The sequence below is a fragment of the Puma concolor genome, chromosome A2 (assembly GCF_028749965.1).
Source record: "Puma concolor isolate L17-30 chromosome A2, mPumCon1.1.hap2, whole genome shotgun sequence".
In the NCBI taxonomy this organism is placed as follows: Eukaryota; Metazoa; Chordata; class Mammalia; order Carnivora; family Felidae; genus Puma; species Puma concolor.
The window spans coordinates 6,032,888-6,052,608 of NC_141668.1; the positions used below are offsets into that span (position 1 = coordinate 6,032,888).

The 19,721-nt window shown below is 55.6% G+C and overlaps 2 protein-coding genes across 8 annotated transcripts in view; one reads left to right on the forward strand and one right to left on the reverse strand.

The window, feature by feature from the left end:
- SMARCD3 (SWI/SNF related BAF chromatin remodeling complex subunit D3) overlaps window positions 1–7,783 on the forward strand; it is a 30,080-nt gene extending 22,297 nt beyond the window's left edge. For 3 of the 7 annotated variants that reach the window (XM_086686150.1, XM_086686157.1, XM_086686142.1), the window contains 12 exons: window positions 1,497–1,708; window positions 3,440–3,482; window positions 4,323–4,445; window positions 4,566–4,704; window positions 4,866–5,035; window positions 5,208–5,309; window positions 5,537–5,698; window positions 6,395–6,492; window positions 6,639–6,774; window positions 7,049–7,171; window positions 7,291–7,392; window positions 7,593–7,783. In XM_086686150.1, the coding sequence (XP_086542276.1) occupies window positions 1,497–1,708; window positions 3,440–3,482; window positions 4,323–4,445; window positions 4,566–4,704; window positions 4,866–5,035; window positions 5,208–5,309; window positions 5,537–5,698; window positions 6,395–6,492; window positions 6,639–6,774; window positions 7,049–7,171; window positions 7,291–7,392; window positions 7,593–7,646 (1,464 nt within the window). In that variant the 3' untranslated portion in view covers window positions 7,647–7,783. Of the gene's footprint in view, window positions 1–892; window positions 1,194–1,496; window positions 1,709–3,439; window positions 3,483–4,322; window positions 4,446–4,565; window positions 4,725–4,865; window positions 5,036–5,207; window positions 5,310–5,536; window positions 5,699–6,394; window positions 6,493–6,638; window positions 6,775–7,048; window positions 7,172–7,290; window positions 7,393–7,592 lie in introns of those variants that run through there. The other 4 variants (XM_086686171.1, XM_086686164.1, XM_086686178.1 and 1 more) reach the window with 4 other exon arrangements.
- Window positions 7,784–7,910: 127 nt separating this feature from the next.
- CHPF2 (chondroitin polymerizing factor 2) lies at window positions 7,911–13,753 on the reverse strand. The gene is made up of 4 exons (XM_025929807.2): window positions 11,916–13,753; window positions 10,921–11,485; window positions 10,106–10,288; window positions 7,911–9,383 (listed from the first exon to the last, which is right to left on the reverse strand). The coding sequence occupies exons 1-4, from the start codon at window positions 12,200–12,202 to the stop codon at window positions 8,076–8,078; spliced, it is 2,343 nt and encodes a 780-aa protein (XP_025785592.1). The 5' UTR covers window positions 12,203–13,753; the 3' UTR covers window positions 7,911–8,075.
- Between the last annotated feature and the right edge of the window lie 5,968 nt (window positions 13,754–19,721).

The window sequence follows — 19,721 nt, forward strand, 5'->3', positions numbered from 1 at the left end:
GGTCAGGTGGGGTGGGGGAGGCAGACACATGGACAGGCAGTTTTCACTGTGGGAGAGAGGGACAGGGACAGCTGGCTGGCCGGGCGTTAGGGTTAGATACGGAGCAGGGCACGGCGCAGGGCAAGAGGGACAGAAGGGAGAGTTGGCAGTTAGAAGGAATTCACCCAGCTCTGGCCTAGGGCTCCTCCTTGTGCCTGGAGGCGGGGGGGCATCTGCACTCCAGGGGACAAAGTGCGTGGCAAGTAAATGGTAACAGGCACAGGGGCCGCATCCCTAGTTCCCTCGTCTTCCTGCTCGCTTTGTCCCCATCACGCCCACCCGCCATTTGACAGCCCCTCTGGCCTTCCCCAATCCCTCTTCTGGAATCTGGACAAGTGGGATTTAAAAAGTCTGTAAAACACTTCACTTAATGAACTTGGATCTCATCTACATCCCATCTGAGGTGGCAGGGGAATACACCTGCCTCATCTTGCTCTCTGTGGCTTCCTTGGAGCCCTGACTCCTTCCTACCTCACTGGGGTAGGGGGAGAAGCAGAGGAGTTCTATAGGATGGAAACATCTCTGGTAATCCAGGCGGACAGGAAGGGGGAGATGGGTGTAAGAGGAAATGCCAGTGCCTTTGAGCTATCCAAGCCCTCTGGGCAGCCCACCTCCAGCCCAGCTGCCTCCTGTCCTCTCCTAGAATCCTGGCAGGGTGTGACCTCACTGCCTCCGGTGGCCTCCAGCCTTCACCTTGGGAGCAAATTATGGGGCGTGGGGGTGGGGGTGGGGGTGGCTAAGCCTTCCAAGCCCCTGGGTGTGGAGGCTTGGAACCAGCCAAAGGGGGTGTGGGTTGGGGCTGAGGGGCCAAAAGCAGGGGCCCAGAGAGAAGAGCTGGCTTCGATGGGGAGGGAGGGCGAGTGCGAGGCAGGACAGCCCAGGGGGTGGACGGAGAAGCAGAGTGGAAAGGGGGGCTAGAGGTCCCAGCAGGGAGCCGGGCCTCGAACCCAGACGAGGCTGCGGAGAGCGAGCCGCCCCGGCCCCCCGCGGGAAACGGCAGTTCAGCGCCGCCTTTGCCGGGAGGAGCTGCGTGACCTTGGCTAGGTCGCTTTTCTCCTTGAGCCACGGTTGCCTCATCCGTCAAGTGGGGATGGAAGGACCCCCCTCAGTCTGTCTTGCAGAGGAGCGCGTGGATGTGAACATCCGCTGAAAAGGTTGAGAGGCGCCATTAATATTCATTTTCGCGGCACCTTCCGCAAATCCGAGGCTGGCGATGCCCGGTGCCGTTGCCTGGCTTCAGTTAGCTTCCTGCAGCGAGACGCAAAGCCCCCTCCGCCGAGCCGCGCGGTGGCGGCGCCCCTGCCCCTCCCACCCCTCGCTCACGCTGGCGGCATCAGGGTCACCGGCCGGGGGGCTCGGGGTGGGAGAGACGCGGCTCACCGCGCCTGGAACCGGGGCCCTGGTCCGAGCGGCGGGCGCCCGTTTCTGCTTCACCTCCGTCCCCACCCCACCCCCAGCGCCCCGGGATGCCGTCTGGAGCCCGGATGCCCCACCAGGGGGCGCCCATGGGCCCCCCGGGCTCCCCGTACATGGGCAGCCCCGCCGTGCGACCCGGCCTGGCCCCCGCGGGCATGGAGCCCGCCCGCAAGCGAGCAGCGCCCCCGCCCGGCCAGAGCCAGGCCCAGAGCCAGGGCCAGCCGGTGCCCACCGCCCCCGCGCGGAGCCGCAGGTGAGTGGGGCCCAGCGCGGAGGGGGCGGGCCACGGGACCCCAGGGACGGGGTGGGTGAGGCGCGAGACTGGAAGGAGCGAGGAAGAACGGGCAGCGAGGGACGGGCCGTCCCCGGTGGGATGCCCTCTGGGGAGGTGGGCTGAGGGGGCACTGGTCTGGTTCCTTTGTGTGCCCACCGCAGGCGCGGAGGCCGCGGCCGTCGCGCCCTCCGCCGTGTCACCTGCTCGGTCCCTCTCTCCACCCCTCGTCCCCAGGTTCTGGGAGATGCTTCTGTCTCCGGGGTGGGGGTGGGGCTGGCGGCAGGACTGAGGGCTGAGCTTCAGGGACTATGTTCCTCTAAGTGTGGCTGTCCAGGGCACCTTCCTCGGTCCCCTGGCTGGACTGTTTAAAAAGCCCCACTCCAGATATTCTAAATGCGACTCTCTGGCCAGGGGGGTGGAGCCTGGGGATTTGTCCTGTGGGTGGGTGGTCTTCCCACAGTCCTGCTCTCAGGTGATTCTTAGGGCCTCAGAGGCTAAAGAGCTGCCCCGATCCGTCGTCTGGACCAGGTCTGCCTCTTCATCGCCAGGGGCCAGCCCATTTCCCCGTCTGAGCCAGCTGGTGTCACCCCAAAAGCCCCTGCTGGTGTCTGGCAAGAGAGATGCCCCTCTGGGTTTCACTATTTAACCAAACACACATGCTTCCCTTTGCACACCAGATGGAGTCCTATAAAAGGAGTAATACGGATCTTACCTCATTATTAAATATTTTTTACACATCAAGGAAAATTCACCATTTATAGGAATCCCATGATGAATTCTTTTGCAACGTGAATCACGCTCTTACACAGTACGCGCGTTCCTGGTTTGTCTTGTATGAACGGAGAATTTCACGTAGACCGTTTCTTCAAAACAAATCAGACCTTTTGTGAAAGGTGCTTACCTGGCCTTAGAAGAGGTTTTTGGACAGGAGGAGGCAGTGATGAACACCACGCAAGGGCAGTACGGAGCCGTCCTCCGGGCTGAGTTCTAATCTCAACTCGCCAAGGATTTCCTGGGGTGCTCTTGGGAATCAGAAGCAGCTAGCGGGTCAGGAAGAGTCCGTGTCCCCACTGCCACCCCAGGTTCAGCCCGCAGTCGTGCCCCACAAGAGAGCACTCTCTCTCTCCGGATCCCTATGGGGCTGTTTCTGGAGCCTGTTGGCAGGTGATCCAAGGGCATGAGCACTCCCTGCCCGTCAAGCGCCTTCCAAGCCCAGGGTGCCAGGGGTACAAGTCCCCCCCCCCCCCCAGCTCAGCCTTCACCTCCTGTTTCAGGGATGCGGTAGCGTGTCGGGGGTCCCCTCCCTCCGAGCTCAGGCCACCTTGGACTGTGCACCCCTGCTTCACAGAAAGGGAAAGTCCTCAGAATCCCTCCTCCCTCTCCTCTGTCCTCCCCCTCTCTAGCTTTTCTCAAACACTTTTGCAGCTCCCCCACCCCCACCCCTCCTAAGTCTAAATTTCTCTGGCCTGCGGGTGTGGTGGGGTGGAAAGGGGCTCCCAGGCTAGAGAAGGGACGGGACCGCGTCTGCTCCCCGCAAGAGGACTTAGCGCCATGCCAGACCCACTGCCGTCGCCCCTTGGGCGGGCGGACAAGCGGGCTGTGGGAACCCCAGCTAGGCGGGTGGAGATGTCGGGATAATTTAGCAGGTGGCCTCGTTACTCCCAGATCTGTCGCCATGGTAACCTGGTTTTTTCTTTAAAAAATGTACAGTGCCAAGAGGAGGAAGATGGCTGACAAAATCCTCCCTCAAAGGGTGAGTGCCTTTCACAGCAGCCCCCAGCCCACCCCCCGCCCTTTGCTGCTCTGCCTCCTCTCCCCCCACCGCCCCCCTCCCCACCCTGGGCTGCTTCCCCTCCCCCCTCAGGAGCAGAGCTGCAGCGGCCCAGTCACTTCCACTGTTTGTTTAAAAAGCTCATTAAGAAGTGGGGCTCCCTGGCCAGAGGGAGGGGGTGGGGCGGAGGGAAGGGGCGGAGCCATGGGGGGAGGGGGGGGGCAGCGTCCTGGGCCCCGGGGGCGCAGTGGACTGAATTCCAGCGGGTCCGCGGACATAAAGGTGTGGGACAAAGAGGGCACAAGAGCTAGGGGACCAAAGGCTGGCAGAGGAGTGGAGGGAGCGGAAGCATCAGAAGTGAACCCAAGCCAAGCTAGGTGTGGGGGGTTATGGTTGAGACGCCAGGTGGAGTGACAAGGTGAGGCACCAGGGCAGAGGCAAGCAGCCACGTCCTCTGTCCCAAGGACCCCAGGGTCTTAGCCACTTTGCAGACACCCAAGGAAGGCCCAGAGGCCATGTGACAAGGGAAAGGATGAGGAGGTGAGGCCCTAGTGGCTGGGCTGCGTGGCCGCTCTGGCCTCCCCTAGTGAAGAAATGCAGGGACCTCTCTAGAGGGAGAAGCCGTTTTTTATGCTTAGATGTCCAGGTCCTTTCTGCTGGATGTGCAGTCCCGGGGAGAAGTCCCCGTTTGCACTCTCAAAGTTCCGTGCCCTGAGCCTGGCCGGCTCTCCTCGACGCTCTTTGCTCTTCGTACCCTGGGACCGCGTGACAAGCGCGGTCAGCCTCCAAGGTTGGCTGAGCCCCTCGCTCCTTCTCTTCCAGATCCGGGAGCTGGTCCCCGAGTCCCAGGCTTATATGGACCTCCTGGCATTTGAGAGGAAACTAGATCAAACCATCATGCGGAAGCGGGTGGACATCCAAGAGGCTCTGAAGAGGCCGATGAAGGTGTCTTGATTTGGGGGCAGGAAGAGGGCTTTAGGCCCGGTTGTAAGAACGGAGAGCGGGACCGCCCCGGGAGTGGGAACACGCGGCGTTTGCTCTGTACTACACTCTTTATTTCTACAGCAAAAGCGGAAGCTGCGTCTTTATATCTCCAATACGTTTAACCCTGCGAAGCCCGATGCTGAAGATTCCGATGGCAGCATCGCCTCCTGGGAGCTGCGGGTGGAGGGGAAGCTCCTGGATGACGTACGTCCTGGCCCAGGTCTCTCCAGGTGTCCTGGGGTGGGTATGGGGCCGAGCTGAGGACAGAACGAGCTGTGGGCACCATGGGTTAGGGAGTCAGCCCTGGCCAGGGGTGGGTGGCCTAAAGAGCCATTCTGGGGGCAGAGGCCTGCTTCTAACCATGCCGCCCTACCCGACCAGCCCCACCCGCTCCCAACGCGTCCTGCCCCCACAGTCCCTGTCCTGCCCCCACGGTCCCTGTTCCTCTCCCACAGCCCAGCAAGCAGAAGCGGAAGTTCTCTTCCTTCTTCAAGAGTTTGGTCATTGAGCTGGACAAAGACCTTTATGGCCCTGACAACCACCTAGTTGAGGTAAGACCCAGACCTCTTTTGCCCCGGAACTGCCACCTTTCCACAGACAACGGTCTCCCCGGCCGCACAGATGTGGGCCAGGGACCACCCTGGGACCCCTGGCCCCCCCAGCCCAGATGGGCCTCAGAGGTGACCCAGCTCTCCCCCCTCTCCCCGCCTCCGCCCCGGGCAGTGGCACCGCACACCCACGACCCAGGAGACGGACGGCTTCCAGGTGAAGAGGCCGGGGGACCTGAGCGTACGATGCACGCTGCTTCTCATGCTGGACTACCAGGTCTCTGCCCCCACCCCTACCCCCCTGCCATGAGGCCCTCGGGCCCCCCACGCCCTTTGTCTTCGGAGCGTTCCCTGGGAGACCCCGTTCTCTTCCTTGCCTCACCTTCTCCAGAAACATCCTTCCTAGGGCCCAATCGCCACGTCCCCGCCGGCCCCAGGCTGCCTGGCCTTGAGCTCTTTCCACTCCCTCTCTCTCATTTAATTTTCATGGCCATCTTTTCCCAGCCTCCCCAATTCAAACTGGATCCCCGCTTGGCCCGGCTGCTGGGGTTGCACACACAGAGCCGCTCCGCCATCGTGCAGGCCCTGTGGCAGTATGTGAAAACCAACAGGCTGCAGGACTCACATGACAAGGAATACATCAATGGGGACAAATATTTCCAGCAGGTACCCTCTCTCCTGACCGCAGGGGTGTGGGGAGCAGGCAGAGGCACCAGTAGGGGAAGTGCCTTTACTAAGGCAACGCCCGCACACACTTCTAGATTTAACCAAGCCAGGAACGTTAAGAGGCCAACAGTTTGGGGAACATGATAGTCTTGGCACTTGGAGTTTGGGGCCCTGGGCTCTAGTCCCGGATCCAGGCTCTACCAAAGTAGAGATTATTGTTAATAATACTTTTTGAATAAACACAGCAGATCAACTCGAGGAGCAAAGTAACAGTTGGTGTTTATTGAGCACTCGCCATGTGCCAGGCATGCTCGCGGGCACTTAACGTGGATCACATTTGGTCCTCACAGCCACCCTGGCAGACAGGTACCATGACCATACCCACTTTAGAGATGAAGACACCGAGGCCCCCGAATTTAGGGGACGGGCTCAAGGTTGCACTGTTAATGGGAAGAGGCAGGATTTGCACCACGGCCCCCGGCCCAGGGCCCATGCTTCCAACCACTGCACGGCCCCCACCCACCTCTGTGTCTGCACTCCACCCCCAGACACCTTAGTCCCGGCCCCAGGAGAGGAGTTAGACTGGCTCATGGCGTCGCCTTCCCAGAATGGAAGGCTCTAGGACTGTAGTTCTGCTCTTTTCAAGCAGACGAGAGTGGTGTCTCTCTCTCTCTCTCCCTCTCTCTCCTACTTCAGATTTTTGATTGCCCCCGGCTGAAGTTTTCTGAGATTCCCCAGCGCCTCACAGCTCTGCTGTTGCCCCCTGACCCAATTGTCATCAACCACGTCATCAGGTGAGGCCCCAGCTTGCTCCTCAGCCCAGGGAGTCATTGCCATCCTGCCCTCCCTCTCCCCACCCCCACCCCCCACCAGTCTGCCCCTGGGGCCCCTGGCCTCTGTGGCAGCAGCACGGACACCAAGGCCTGGACTTCCCTGGCAGCGTGGACCCGTCGGACCAGAAGAAGACGGCGTGCTATGACATTGATGTGGAGGTGGAGGAGCCCCTGAAGGGACAGATGAGCAGCTTCCTTCTGTCCACGGCCAACCAGCAGGAGATCAGCGCTCTGGACAGTAAGGTGGGGCCCGAGCCCAGAGCTGGAGTGGGACATTAACCCGGAAATGACAAAATACAGACAACAGACGAGAGCATAGACCCACGGAGAGATGGGGGGGGGGGGCACGTGGCCCTCCCCTCGCTACTCGGAGCTCTGTCCATCCCCCATTCTCTGGGGCTGCAGAGGCGTCAGGGACCTGAGGGATTGTCCTTCAAAGGGACGCAGCAAACCCCCCCCTTCCCGCCTCCCCCACATCCCCATGGCCAGGTGAAAGCGTCTGTCTTTCTACCTGCAGATCCATGAGACGATTGAGTCCATAAACCAGCTCAAGATCCAGAGGGACTTCATGCTAAGCTTCTCCAGAGACCCCAAAGGCTACATCCAAGACCTGCTCCGCTCCCAGAGCCGGGACCTCAAGGTGAAGGGGACTCAGGGAGCACTGGATGGAAGACAAGCATATCGGGAAGACAATAAATGTTGTCACACGCGGGCCGGAGGGGGTCCGGGCTCAGGGCTGACCCCGTCGCTTCCTCCCAGGTGATGACGGACGTGGCAGGCAACCCTGAGGAGGAGCGCCGGGCTGAGTTTTACCACCAGCCCTGGTCCCAGGAAGCCGTCAGCCGCTATTTCTACTGCAAGGTGTGGAGGGGCCCGTGTCCCTCAGGCCTCCCCCTCTCTCTGCAAGAGAAGTCCCGCTTCTCAGCCACTTCTACCAACCCCCTCACCACAGAGGAGCCCTCCCTGCTCCCAAAGGCTCTTCCAGGGTGGCTGGGTGGCTGGGACTGTCCTGTCACTCACCAGCAACAGCGTAACCTGCCAGTACTCTTATTTCTCTAAAGATCCAGCAGCGCCGGCAGGAGCTGGAGCAGTCGCTGGTCGTGCGCACCACCTAGGAGCCCCTGCGGAGGAGCACCAGGAGCACCACAGAGGGCCTCTGGGCCGGGCCTGCCCCGCCCCCGGGCTCTGCCATCGCCCCTCTGACGCCGCCTTCCGGGTGAGGCAGGGGAATGATTAAAGCTCATACATCTGAGAGCAGCCTCGTGTGTCATTGGCAACCGGGGAGGAAGGACAAGGGGGAAGGCGGCGGGTCCCTCTGGGAAGCCTCCCTACCCCCTCCCTCAGATTCTCCTCCTGACTCCATTTCCCCTAGACCTAAAAACAGTTTGGCAGAAGACACTTTTAATAACATTTTCTTATTAAAAAAAAAAAATACAGCAACAAGCTCTCCATCTGTCCGTCCATCTTGCCTTGCCCTTCCCGGGGCTGCGGCAGAGAGGGGAACTCCACAGAGGGGCCGGGCCCGGGCCCGGGCCCGGGGCGCGCTAGGTGCTGTTGGCCTGCTCCTGCTCGAACAGAGCCATGGCGAGCTGGGCGCGGCCCCCCAGCCCCTCCAGGTTGCTGAGGCGGCAGCGGTGATAGAGCTCCTCGCTGAGCCGGGGGCTGCAGTCTCGCAGGGAGAACTTCTGCACCAGCCCTGGCTCCACGGCCCGGAAGAGGTGGAGCCCTGAGAACCGGAGGAAAACATCCATCACCTCCAGCCCCTCCAGGGCTTCCTCCTCTTCCTGGCCTGCCAGTTCCCCGGCCAGGCGGGCTCGGGCCGCCAGGTAGTCGGCGTTGTAGAAGCAACCCTCCGCGGAAGCCTGCCGGTCAAACCTGCCTCCTACGGGAGCCCCCCGGGAAGGGTCGGCACCAGGAGGGGACGGGGGGTCGGGGCCAGCCCCCGGGGGCCCCGCGGGAGATCTCTGTGGTGCCAGGGCAGGGTTGAACTCCTGGAAATGCACTGGGAAGAAGGCCTGCCAGCCGGAGATAGCATTCATGCGGCAGCGGTTGAGGACTTCGGGCCCCGGCCTGGTCCACACGGTGGTGAGGAAGAAAAGCGTGTCCACGGGGTGCTTCTTAGAGACCACGTCCATGAGCCGCACCTGGGAAGGGGCCTCCGCGCGCACGGCGAGCCAGGCCAGCCTCGTCCCGGGGTGCCGCCGCTCTAACTCGGCCGCCGCGGCCTTCACCCCGAGAAATGGGTCCGGGGCCCCCCGGCCACCGTCCCGAGGTCCGTAGACCAGCAACAGGGTGAGCAGCGCGTGCTCTCGCGGCTCCAGAACACTGGCTGCAAAGGCCTCGAGGAAAGCGAGGGCGGCAGCGGCTTCGGCCACCGGGAGTGGCAGCACCAGCTGCACGCGGGTGGCCTCGGTGACGTAGGGCATGGGCAGGATTTCCACCCGGCTCAGGGGCCGCAGCAGGCTGACCCTGCGGGCCAGGGCCCGCCGGTGCCCGCGCTGCGTCACGGCCTCCAGCAGCAGGTCCAGGGTGTACTCCATGCCCCGCGCCGGGTCGAAGCGCCGGTACCCGTTGAGCAGCCGCTGCTTCTGGAAGCGCAGGCGGGGCTGATAGCGCCGATTCAGCTGCTCCAGGGCCGTCTCCACGGCGTCACCCACGTCCGCCCTGCTCGCCCCCTGCAGCGGGCACTTGGGGGACCCATCTGCGCAGGAGAAGGTATGCTGCTCCGTGAAGTAGTCCCAGCCCAGCACCTCAAATCGAGAGTGTGGGGTGAAAGGGGCCGGGAGCCCGATGGGCCAGCTCAGCCCTGCCTCGCCCTCGGGGGTCAGCACTGTCAGGTTCTGGATCTGAGCCTAGGGTGGGAGGGATGCACAGTTAGTGCCCTCTAGGTTGTCAGGACCCGACCAGGCTCCAGCGTCCTGGCTTCGGAGCTCTGTCCTGACTCTGTCAACACTCAGTGAGGTGCCCCCTTGGCTAACCGCTCAATTCCTCGTTCTTTCCGTGAATTTCCTCGTTTCTTGCCTGTGAAACGCAGAAAGCATAGGGATCATAACGCACCTTACACAACTGCTGTGAGAAGGAAGCGGTGGGAAATGTGCTTTCGCAGAGATTAAAGCTCGCAGCCTTTCTCTCCAGGCCCAGAGTATGTCCTCTTCATAATGGAACCTTGGCTTTCACCTGTATGCCACCTCTGACACCCCCCACTCCCCACGATCAACTGGAGGGTTCTTCCACATCTACCCTTGGGCTTTTGAAGGACAGTGCTAGAGATTTAGGGCTTCCTGGGCTTCTGCTCCTCCGGTGGAGAGGCACAACTGGAGAGAAGCTGAAGTGATCGTGTCTAAGTGCTATACTGAGCCCTGCTCCTCATAGTTCGCCTGCAAACACTTTTAACCACATCCAAGTCGAACCAGGGGCTTATCTCACGAGTGACCTGGGTCCCCGAGGGTCCCTTCTCCTTGGAGTTGTTTCACGCTTCCACCCCGCCAGCCTCCTCTCTCACTCAGCTGCCCGCTCACTGTGACCCCGGACGCCTGAAGCCCCCCCTGACCTCCAGCCGTGGGCCCGGGCTCACCTGCAGTTGCTCTATTTCGCTGTACGCCCGCTCCAGCTCCAGAGCGCTGAAGCGTTTATGGAGCCTGTACATGAGGGTTCCCTCGGAGACAGGGTGCACTGCGAAGGCACTCAGGAAAGCCGAGCTCCCCTCCTTCTCAGGGTCCCTATTTTTGGCCAGCTCAAAGGAACGATACTGCTGCCCCTAAAGGGACCAATCAGACCAATCAGTGCCACACACGGAGGGCTGCCCGTCCCAACCACGCTTAACCGAACTCAGCATTCATGCTTTTTACCGCCGCCATCATGACGGAGAGCAGGAGCTCATTCCGGTGTTCCCTGAAACTTGGCCTTAGTCTTGCTACTGGATTTGGGAAAAAAGAATGTTAGGTAGGCAATTAAAGAAGGACCCCACTGCTTCCAGGGAACGAAAGGCATGAGCCAGCAAGGACTCCCACTACTCTGGTTTACTGTACTCCCTGTGACAGTGGCCATCTCTAGGACATTCCCAGATCGTTTACGACTGTGCATGTGTCAGAGGAGGGGGCAAAGGGCGGGGGGGGGGGTGGCGATGGGAGGAGCTGGTGAGCAGGGGCACCTTTCTACCTTGCTCGGAGGGTCCCCGGCAAGATGCCACCTTTGATGGCCCCGGGGCTCTAGCCAGGGTCGGCGGCTAGGAAGGACAAAACCCCAAGGTGCTACTGGGAAGGAGCCAGCCGCAGCCACCCCGGAGACCAATCGCAGCCACCCCGGAGACCAATCGCAGCCACCCCGGAGACCAATCGCTCAGCCACTACCAACTGTCAGGGGCCAAGATTGACTCGAAAAGGCTGTCACCTGGTGCTGCGAGACACAGCCGATGCCTAGAGAGTCGATGAGGCAGCGGCCGAGCCACTCATCGGGACGGGCACTGAGAATGTCTCCTCGGCAGCCATCCAGATGTGGCCGCAATCGGAGCAGGAGACTCCGTGACAACAGGTAGCCAAAGCCCCCATGGCAGTACCGAGCCTGCTCGCCGGCGCCGATAAACTCCTCCGCTCGGCCCAAGTACAGGTCTTGGTTGATGCTGAGGTGGCCAGCAAGGGCTGCCAGGCGGGGGGCCTGGACATACGTGTCATCCTGCATGATGAAGAACCAGTCGTAGTCGGCCCCAAAGTGTGTGTGAAGGTGGCGCAGGGTCTCTGACATGAGCCAGGCCGGCCGTTCGTCCCCGTGAGATACCACCTGCATGCCCGCAGGCGTCCGGGCCCCCCGCTGCCCCGTGAAGTACAATAATCGAGGGAAGTGGTGGGCCACCGTGCGGTTGACGGCCACGGCCAGAGTGGACAGGGTGGCCCGGGAAGTCAGGACAGCCACCAGCAACCGCTCCCGAGAGCCCAGCTCCGTCTGGATGTACCGAGTCCTGCGGAGGGACCAGCATGCCAGGGGTCAACTCCTTATATCTTTAGGAGCCCAGTCTGCCCAGCATACACATCCCTCTAGTAATGAGTGGGTTGGGGGTGAGATAAGAGGAGAGAGACACCTCCTCGCTAACATTAATGAGCTACTACAGTGAGCGTCCGCTGACGAGTTCATTTGGGGACGGGTCTGAGGATGGACTAGATGGCTAGACGTGATTCCTGCCCCGTTTAAAAAACATCCAACACTAACTTAACACCAATGAGTGAGACCTTCTTAGACCTGAGAAGGGAAAAATAGAAACAAATCATGACGGGTAATAAGGCAAACAATTGCTCTGGGAGCCTAACAGTGATTACCAGCGAAGGCAGAGACAAGGACTTAGAGCAGCGCTCAAGTGGGGTCTGGGGGCTACGTACACACATAGCTCTCACCTGAGCACCTTCTTGTAGGGCTTGTTGGGATCCCTGTAGTAAGGGACAATCCGGGGTTTGAAGTCTTCATCACTTTGGTCGAGTCCAGTTCTGGAGTCTGGATTATGCGGCACTCCTGGTTCCCCCACGGCCTCTACACAGGGATCTTCTCCCTCACCCTGGATCCAGGAAACCCGCAAGAGGCTCAGGCTGCACCCCAGAGACAGCCCGAGGATGAGGGGCAGCGCTGGTCGCAGCAGAGCCAACAGGGAACTCAGGCGCATGGTGGCAGGCCCTGCCACGTGCATGCCCCGGAGGGGATGGCCTCAAGGATCAATCAGTAGGTTGATGGGTGTCGGGCCAGTAGTAGGCCTATGGTTTTATCCAGGAAGCCTGAGGTCAATGAGGTCAACGACACAGCAAGGTTGCCAGGCCTGCTGCCAGGCCCAGCATCCCCAGGAAGCATATGCCTGGGCTTCAGTCCTCAAGGTGCCGGATTTAACCCTTCGTGCAGTAAGTATTAGAGTCGATTTCACCCACTAATGTGCTTATGGTCTGTCTTCCAGAATGACGAGGAAACAAAACTCAATCCTGCCAAATCTAACCCAGAAAGAAGGACTACACGCATCTGTAGACTGGATCTAAGTGGAGACAGCAGAAGCGAGTAAAGAAGGGGCTGGGGCCAAGGGCATGCTCCATCAAAATAACAGCCCCAACTCCAACAGCCTGCGTCGGTAGGCCTTTGTCAAAGGGCCCCTAGCTGGGGGCACGTTGCTCACTCAATGTACCAAAGGGGGTGCCGACTAGCTATTGAAGGCGAGCCCAAGGGAAGGGTTAAGGGCCTCTCCCTACCCTACTCCTGAGTGTTACGGAAACACACAGCTAGAGTAACCCCTCCTCCCAGTTGGGAGTGGTCAGGAGCCACTGGCATGGTGCACAGTTCTGCCCATCCAAGTGAGGTGGACAGATACGGTGAATCAGCACGGAGAGCCTCTCAGAGGAGCACAATGGCTGATGGAGCCATTTTGCAGGGCATCCTTCTCTGAATCCCAGCTGCTGAGAGGCTGGTGCTGCCCACCTTCCTCTGTGAAGAGACGACGAGCAAATGACGGTGACTCTGGCTGTGTAAGAGCAATTCGGTGTCTGGTTTTACCAGGGCCCCAGGGCCCCAAGCCAAACCAAAGTGGGGAGACGAGAAGCTAGAGACAACACACGGCTGCTGCAAAAGCAAACGGAGGCTCGGCTGGCTTGGGAAGTGACCTCTGCCAAGGACCAGACCCCCTGCTCTATCTGCTTCTCAGCGATCAGAGACCAGCTCCAGCCCTGGAAAGAAGGCCCAAAGCGAGTTTTAGCTGTTAGTCTCCAAACAGAAATAAAACCGGCTGCGTCACGGAACTGTCGAGGAGGGGCTGGGGGACTCGGCTGGGTTTGTTCCGGCGGAGGCAATGCAGGTTCGCGGGTGGGACCGGAGGGCAAAGACCCCGTTACCAGGCCCGTCGGCGGGGCAAAGGCCCTGCCTGCGCCAGCGGACGAAGGAGATCAGGCACACCCCGAGGCCCGCCGGGGGAGGCCCTGCAGCAGGGCCGGGGGGGGAGGCGGCGGACCGGTAAAGGCGGCCCAGGTGTGGTCCACGCGGCCAGGACCGTCCTGGGGGGAGCAGGGACGAGGGCGCGGGAGTGGGACCTGCTCCTGTCCTCGGAAGCGGCGCCCCTGTGGCCCCCGCAGGGGGAAGGGCGGGGAAGGGGGAACAAACCCCAGTGCCCAACCGAGGCGCCGGCTCCGCCGCTGCAGCCGCTGCCACCTCACAGCCCGGCCCGCGCCTTCCTCTTCCGCTCGCCGTCAGTCCCGGTCTCTATGGTGACCGCATCCGGTCGCTCGCTCCGCCTCCGCCGTCTCGGTGGTCTCCCCGCCCCACTCCTCGCAGTGCGCAGCCGCGGTGCGGGTGACGTGTCCGCCCGGCCGGGCACCCGCCCCAAGAGCTAGCGTGCGTTCCACGGACGCCGATACGAGTGGCCTGGAAGGTGCCCCACGTCTTCAACCTCCACTGCTACCTGCCTTGGGGGAAAAAAATGCCCTCCTCCTCCTCCATGGGCGCGCCCCTGCCTCCTCCTCGACTTCTCCCCGTTATGACAGAAATGTTTGTTGTCTGCCTACTAAGTTGCAGGCCGTCGTTGTAAGTACGGAGTGAACCAGCGGTGGAGAGGTGGGCGTGGTCCCTGCCCTCAGGGAGCTGAGAGTTGAGGGAGACAGGCATGAAACACACACTGTCGTACGGAAAATAGGCGCTTCGCTAGAAATCTCAACCTGGCACAGGTACCATTGCAGAAAGTAGAGCCCAGTGGAAAAGCCTGACAAAAGGAATTAAATTAGACTGGGAGTTAGTTCGGGAACGCTGAGATCCAAAGAGTCAGTGTGTTACCCAGACAAAAAGTGGAGAGTTTTCTGGGCAAAGAGCAGAGCGCACAGGTGCTGAAAGAGGAAAGCTGGTACCGTAGAGAAGAACTGGGAAGGCCAGCGCCAGGGGAGGGCGGAGGGCAGGCAAGGCCTTCAAAGGACCACCGCGGGTTCCCAACCAGGATGGAGCATTCCTAATAGGCAATTTGCAGGTGGACGGGGACAATCTTGTCATATGGTTTGGCGGGGGGAGCCAAGAATGCTAGGTATCCCAGGGGCACCTGGGTGGCTCAGTTGGTTGAGTCTCCGACTTGGGCTCAGGTCATGATCTCAGGGCTCGTGAGTTCGAGCCCCACATGGGGCTCTGCGCTGACAGCTCAGAGCTTGGAGTCTGCTTCAGATTCTGTGTCTTCCTCTCTCTCTGCCCCTCCCCTGCTCACTCTCTTTCTCAAAAATAAATAAAAACTTTAAAAATTAAAAAAAAAAAGAGTGCTAGATATGCTGCACGTTGTAGGACAGTGTCATGCATGACTCATCTGTCCCACACAGCTTTCAAATGTCCTTCTAAAGATTCATGTAAGTGAAAAAAAAAAAAGTTATAATTAATCTTTGAGCCTGTGTTTTATATATAGAAACAAAGTGATTTTGCAGGGTTGTAACGTGCTGAATTTTCAAGCAATGTAACTATCACGTAAATAGAAGCTAGTACTTTGTTTCATTCAGGAATTTCCTAAGCGTTACTATTTTGGAGGGGCGCCTGGGTGGTTCAGTTCCTTAAGCATCTGACTTCAGCTCAGGTCCTGAGCTCCAGGCTGGTCAGTTTGAGCTCCGTGTTGGGCTCTGTGCTGACAGCTCAGAGCCTGGAGCCTGCTTCCGATTCTGTGTCTCCCTCTCTCTGCCCCTCCCCCACCCACACTCTGTCTCTCTCTCTCTCTCTTTCAAAAATAAATAAAACATTAAAAAATGTTTTTAAAAAGTTACAGTTTTGGAGAACTATATCACAGTAACATCACTCATGGTGTTCTGTCTGCATTTGTACTGTCACATTCAAGGTGATCCTATGTACAGGTACAAATATATGACTATGTTTTCTAGCATACTGAAATAACAATTATTGGAAAGGATTTCCTTTTCTTTCTTCCGTTATGGTGAAGCACCTGGGCGGCTCAGTCAGTTTAGCGTCGGACGGACTCTTGGTTTCGGCTCAGGTCATGATCTCTGTTTATGGGTTTGAACCCCTCATCGGGCTCTGTGCTGACAGTGAGCAGCCTGCTTGAGATGCTCTCTCCCCCTCTGTCTCTCTGTCCCTGCCACACACACTCTCTCTCTTTCCCTTCCTCTCAACATAAATAAATAAAAACTTTTTTTAAAAAGTTTGCTATTAAAAGGCAACATTGGGGCTGGTAGAGTTAAGGACCACCATTCTAGGAAATACATAAGATAGGAGTCACCAGCATTTGTTATCCTTTACTGTTTTCAGTTTTCTCCTCAATTAGTCTGCAATTTGATCTCCCCTGAACAACTGACACTTAATAGGTGGTAAGTGAATGATTTGTTAGAATAGACTCTGGGAAGCAGAGTAGGGATGCTCACCTTGAAGCTGGAAGATACAGATTCCAGACCAGTGTTGTCCAACAGAAATATAATGTGAACCGTATATGTATTTTTAAATTTTCTAGCAGTCACATTTTTAAAAAAAGCAAAAAGAAGTGACATTAATTTTAATAATGTATATTATTAAATAGACCAAAATATTATTTCAACCTGTAATCAATATAACAAATTGAGGTATTTTACATTTGTTTTCACATGCAATCTTTCTTGTTTTATTTTTAATTCCAGTATAACTAACATTTATTGTTATATGAGTCTCAGGTGTGCAAAACAGTGATTTAACAATTGTATACATTACTCAGTACTCATTACAAGTGTACTCTTAATCTCCATCACCTATTTCACTCACCCCTGCACCCCTCTCCCCTCTGAATACCACCAGTTTGTTCTCTGTAGTTGAGTCTGTTTTTTGTTTGTCTCTTTTTTTCTTTGATCATTTGTTTCTCAAATTCCACACGAGTGAAATCATGTGCTATGCTGTGTCTTTCTCTGACTTACTTGCTTCAGTTAACATTATACCCTCTAGCTACATCCATGTTGTTGCAAATGGCAAGATTTCATTCTTTTTTTTAATTTTTTTTAATGTTTATTTATTTTTGAGACAGAGACAGACAGAGCGTAAATGGGGGAGGGTCAGAGAGAGGGAGACACAGAATCGGAAGCAGGCTCCAGGCTCTGAGCTGTCAGCACAGAGCCCGACGCGGGGCTCGCACTCACGAACCGTGAGATCATGACCTGGGCCAAAGTCGGACGCCCAACCGACTGAGCCACGCGGGCGCCCCAAGATTTCATTCTTTTTATGGCTGAGTAATATTCCACTGTGTGTGTGTGTACGTATCACATTTTCTTTACCCATCCATTTATCAATGGGTACTTGGCATTGCTTCCATAACTTGGCTATTGTAAATAATGTTGCAGTAAACATAGAGGTGCATGTATCTTTTCAAATTAGGGTTTTCATTTTCCTTAGGTAAATAGCCAATAGTGGAATTATTAAACCATATGGTAATTCTATTTCTAATGTTTTGAGGAACCTCCATACTGTTTTCCAGAGTGGCTGCACCAGTTTGCATTGCCATCAACAGTGCATGAGGATCCCTTTTTCTCCACATCCTCACCAACATTTGTTGTTTTTTATCCTTTTGATTTTAGGCATTCTGACAAATGGGAGGTGATATCGCACTGTGGTTTTGATTTGAATTTCCCTGATGATTAGCGATGTTAAGCATCTTTTCATGCGTCCGCTGGCCATTTTCTTTGTGAAAATATCTGCTCGTGTCTTCTGCCCATTTTTAAAATTGGATTTGGGGTTTTTTTGGTGTTGAGTTTTGTAAGTTCTTTATATATTTTGGATACTAACCCCTTATTGGATATATCATTTACAAATATCTTCTCTCATTCGGTGGGTTGTCTTTTGTTTTGTTCATGGTTTCCTTTGCTGTGCAGAATCTTTTTATTTTGATATAGTCTCAATCGTTTAGTTTTGCTTTTTATTTCTCTTGCTGAAAGAGACCTATCTAGAGAAATGTTTCTATGGCTAATGTCAAAGAGATTACTGCCTATGTTTTCTTCTATGAATTTTATGGTTTCAGGTCTTACATTTAGGTCTTTAACCCATTTTGAGTTTATTTTTGTGTATAGTTTAAGAAAGTGGTCCTTCGCCTCCCCCTCCTCCTCCTCCTCCTTTTCTTATGTAGCTTTCCACTTTTCCCAACACCATTTGTTGGAGACAGTCTTTTCCCCACTGCATATCCTTGCCTCCTTTGTATCCACGCACGCTCTTTGAAATTAATGATCATTTTACACTTATAGAACATCTCAATTCGGACTAGTCACATTTCAAGTGCTCCATAGCTACATGTGGCTACTGTCTAACACATTGAACAACATAGTTCCAGACCCTTCTCAGTTACTAAGTTTCTAGGTAGTTCTGGATGAGATATTTCCTTCGTTGGGTCTCAGTTTCTTCATAGTTTATTTTTTAATTTTTTTAAGCAGGCTCTACACCCAGTATGGAGTTCGAACTCATGACCTCAAGATCAAGAGTTGCACATTCCATAAACAGAGCCAGCACGTACCCCTGTTTCTTCATATTTTAGAGAGAGTCTGACCAAATGTTTTTGCTTCCAGCACTGACCTTCTGTGATATTTCATACTTGGCAGTTCTTTTCTCCTCTCTACCCACATCTCTCTCTGACTCTCCCTCCCATTTTCCCAATTTCCCCCCACCCATCCCCAGGTCTGTTCCCTGAAAGAGATCCAGCCCTTCCATGGGAATGGCAGAACTCCTCCTAAGTGGCCAATAATTTTTCTAAGCCACTCTTGCTGTGCCGGGGGAGACTCTGCCCAGCAACTGTTGATAATGGGAAATCATGGATGTGATTGGTTGCTATGCAGGTGGCTTCAGAGAAGTAGCTAGTTTGTCTTTCTCTGGCCAGCCCAAGCCATTTTACAAAGCTGAATTTCTGGGACCAGAAGATTACAGCCTTAAATCCTGGTACTGTCTCCTACCAGCAGTGTTGTTTTATTAACAGCTCTGTGCTTTCCTTTCTAATCTGCAAAATGGTAATAATACCCACCTCAGAATTTATTGGGGGGATTAAATGGGATAGCATAGATGTAAGAGCATAATAAATGTTAGTTCTCTGTAACCTGTAACCTGCTTGTAACCACGTGTTTTAATGAGGCTGGGAGAGGGAGGCATATGGTCAACAGTGCTCCCAGGAGGCTAGGTGCTTGGATGAGTGATTTTATATGATCCACAACCATATATAAGTTCTTTGTTCCATAAAGAAAGGCTTTGCAATCAGTTAACTATTGTCTATATTCTTTACCTAAAACAATGTTCTCGCCCATAGTAGGTGTTTAATATTTGTTAAATATATTAAATAAATATCTAGTGCATACTTAAGTAAGGATTCTACTAGTAGCAGAGTTCAGCTAGCAGAACTCCAGCTAAGTAATACTTAGCCAATTAACAAAAATTAAACTCTAACAACTGTATGAGGTAAGTACTATCATCATTCCTATTTTACAGAGGAGGGTGTATTTTGCCCAAGGTCACACACTGTAAATGATAGAGGAGAGGTCTGAATGAAGGCAGTCTGCCCCCAGAATTCATGGTCTTAGTTATGCTATGTCAAGTGAGACCCACCTACATACTCGAACAGCATGCATAAGTCACTTCTTTTATGGCACTTATCACCTGAATGTCATGGTCTGTTTACTCTTTAAATATTTTTTAAATGTATATTTATTTTGAGAGAGAGAGAGCGATAGAGCTCGTGCACCAGGGAGGGGCAGAGGGAAAGAATCCTAAGCAGGCTATGTGCTGACAGCACAGAGCCAGACATGTGGCTCAATCTCACAAACTACGAGATCATGACCTCAGCCAAAATCAAGAGTCCAGCGCTTAACCAACTGAGCCACCGAGGCACCCATTTACTCTTTCAATGTTCCTTCTTAATCGTGAGCTCCCTGAGGTCAGGGAATAACTTGTTTCCATTGCAACTCCAGCATCTAGCTCTGAGCCTAACACACAGTGGGCGCTTAATTGGTGGAGGGTCTTGCAGAAAAAGCTATGCTCAAAGGCATGAAGGTATGAAATGGCAAGGCTTACTTGAAATACAAGTAGATTCTACTGAAGCATCAAGTTTGAAGAGGAAAACTAGTTCTCTGGAGAGAGGAGTGAGTTTTTGTTTTTGTTTTTTAACTCGGGTAGGGCAATTTGGAGAATGTGCTCGAAAGGAGTAAAAGCTTCATTTTGCCTCCCTCCAGCTGTGTCCTTGATGGTGAAGCACCGCTGATCAGAAGCCTGGA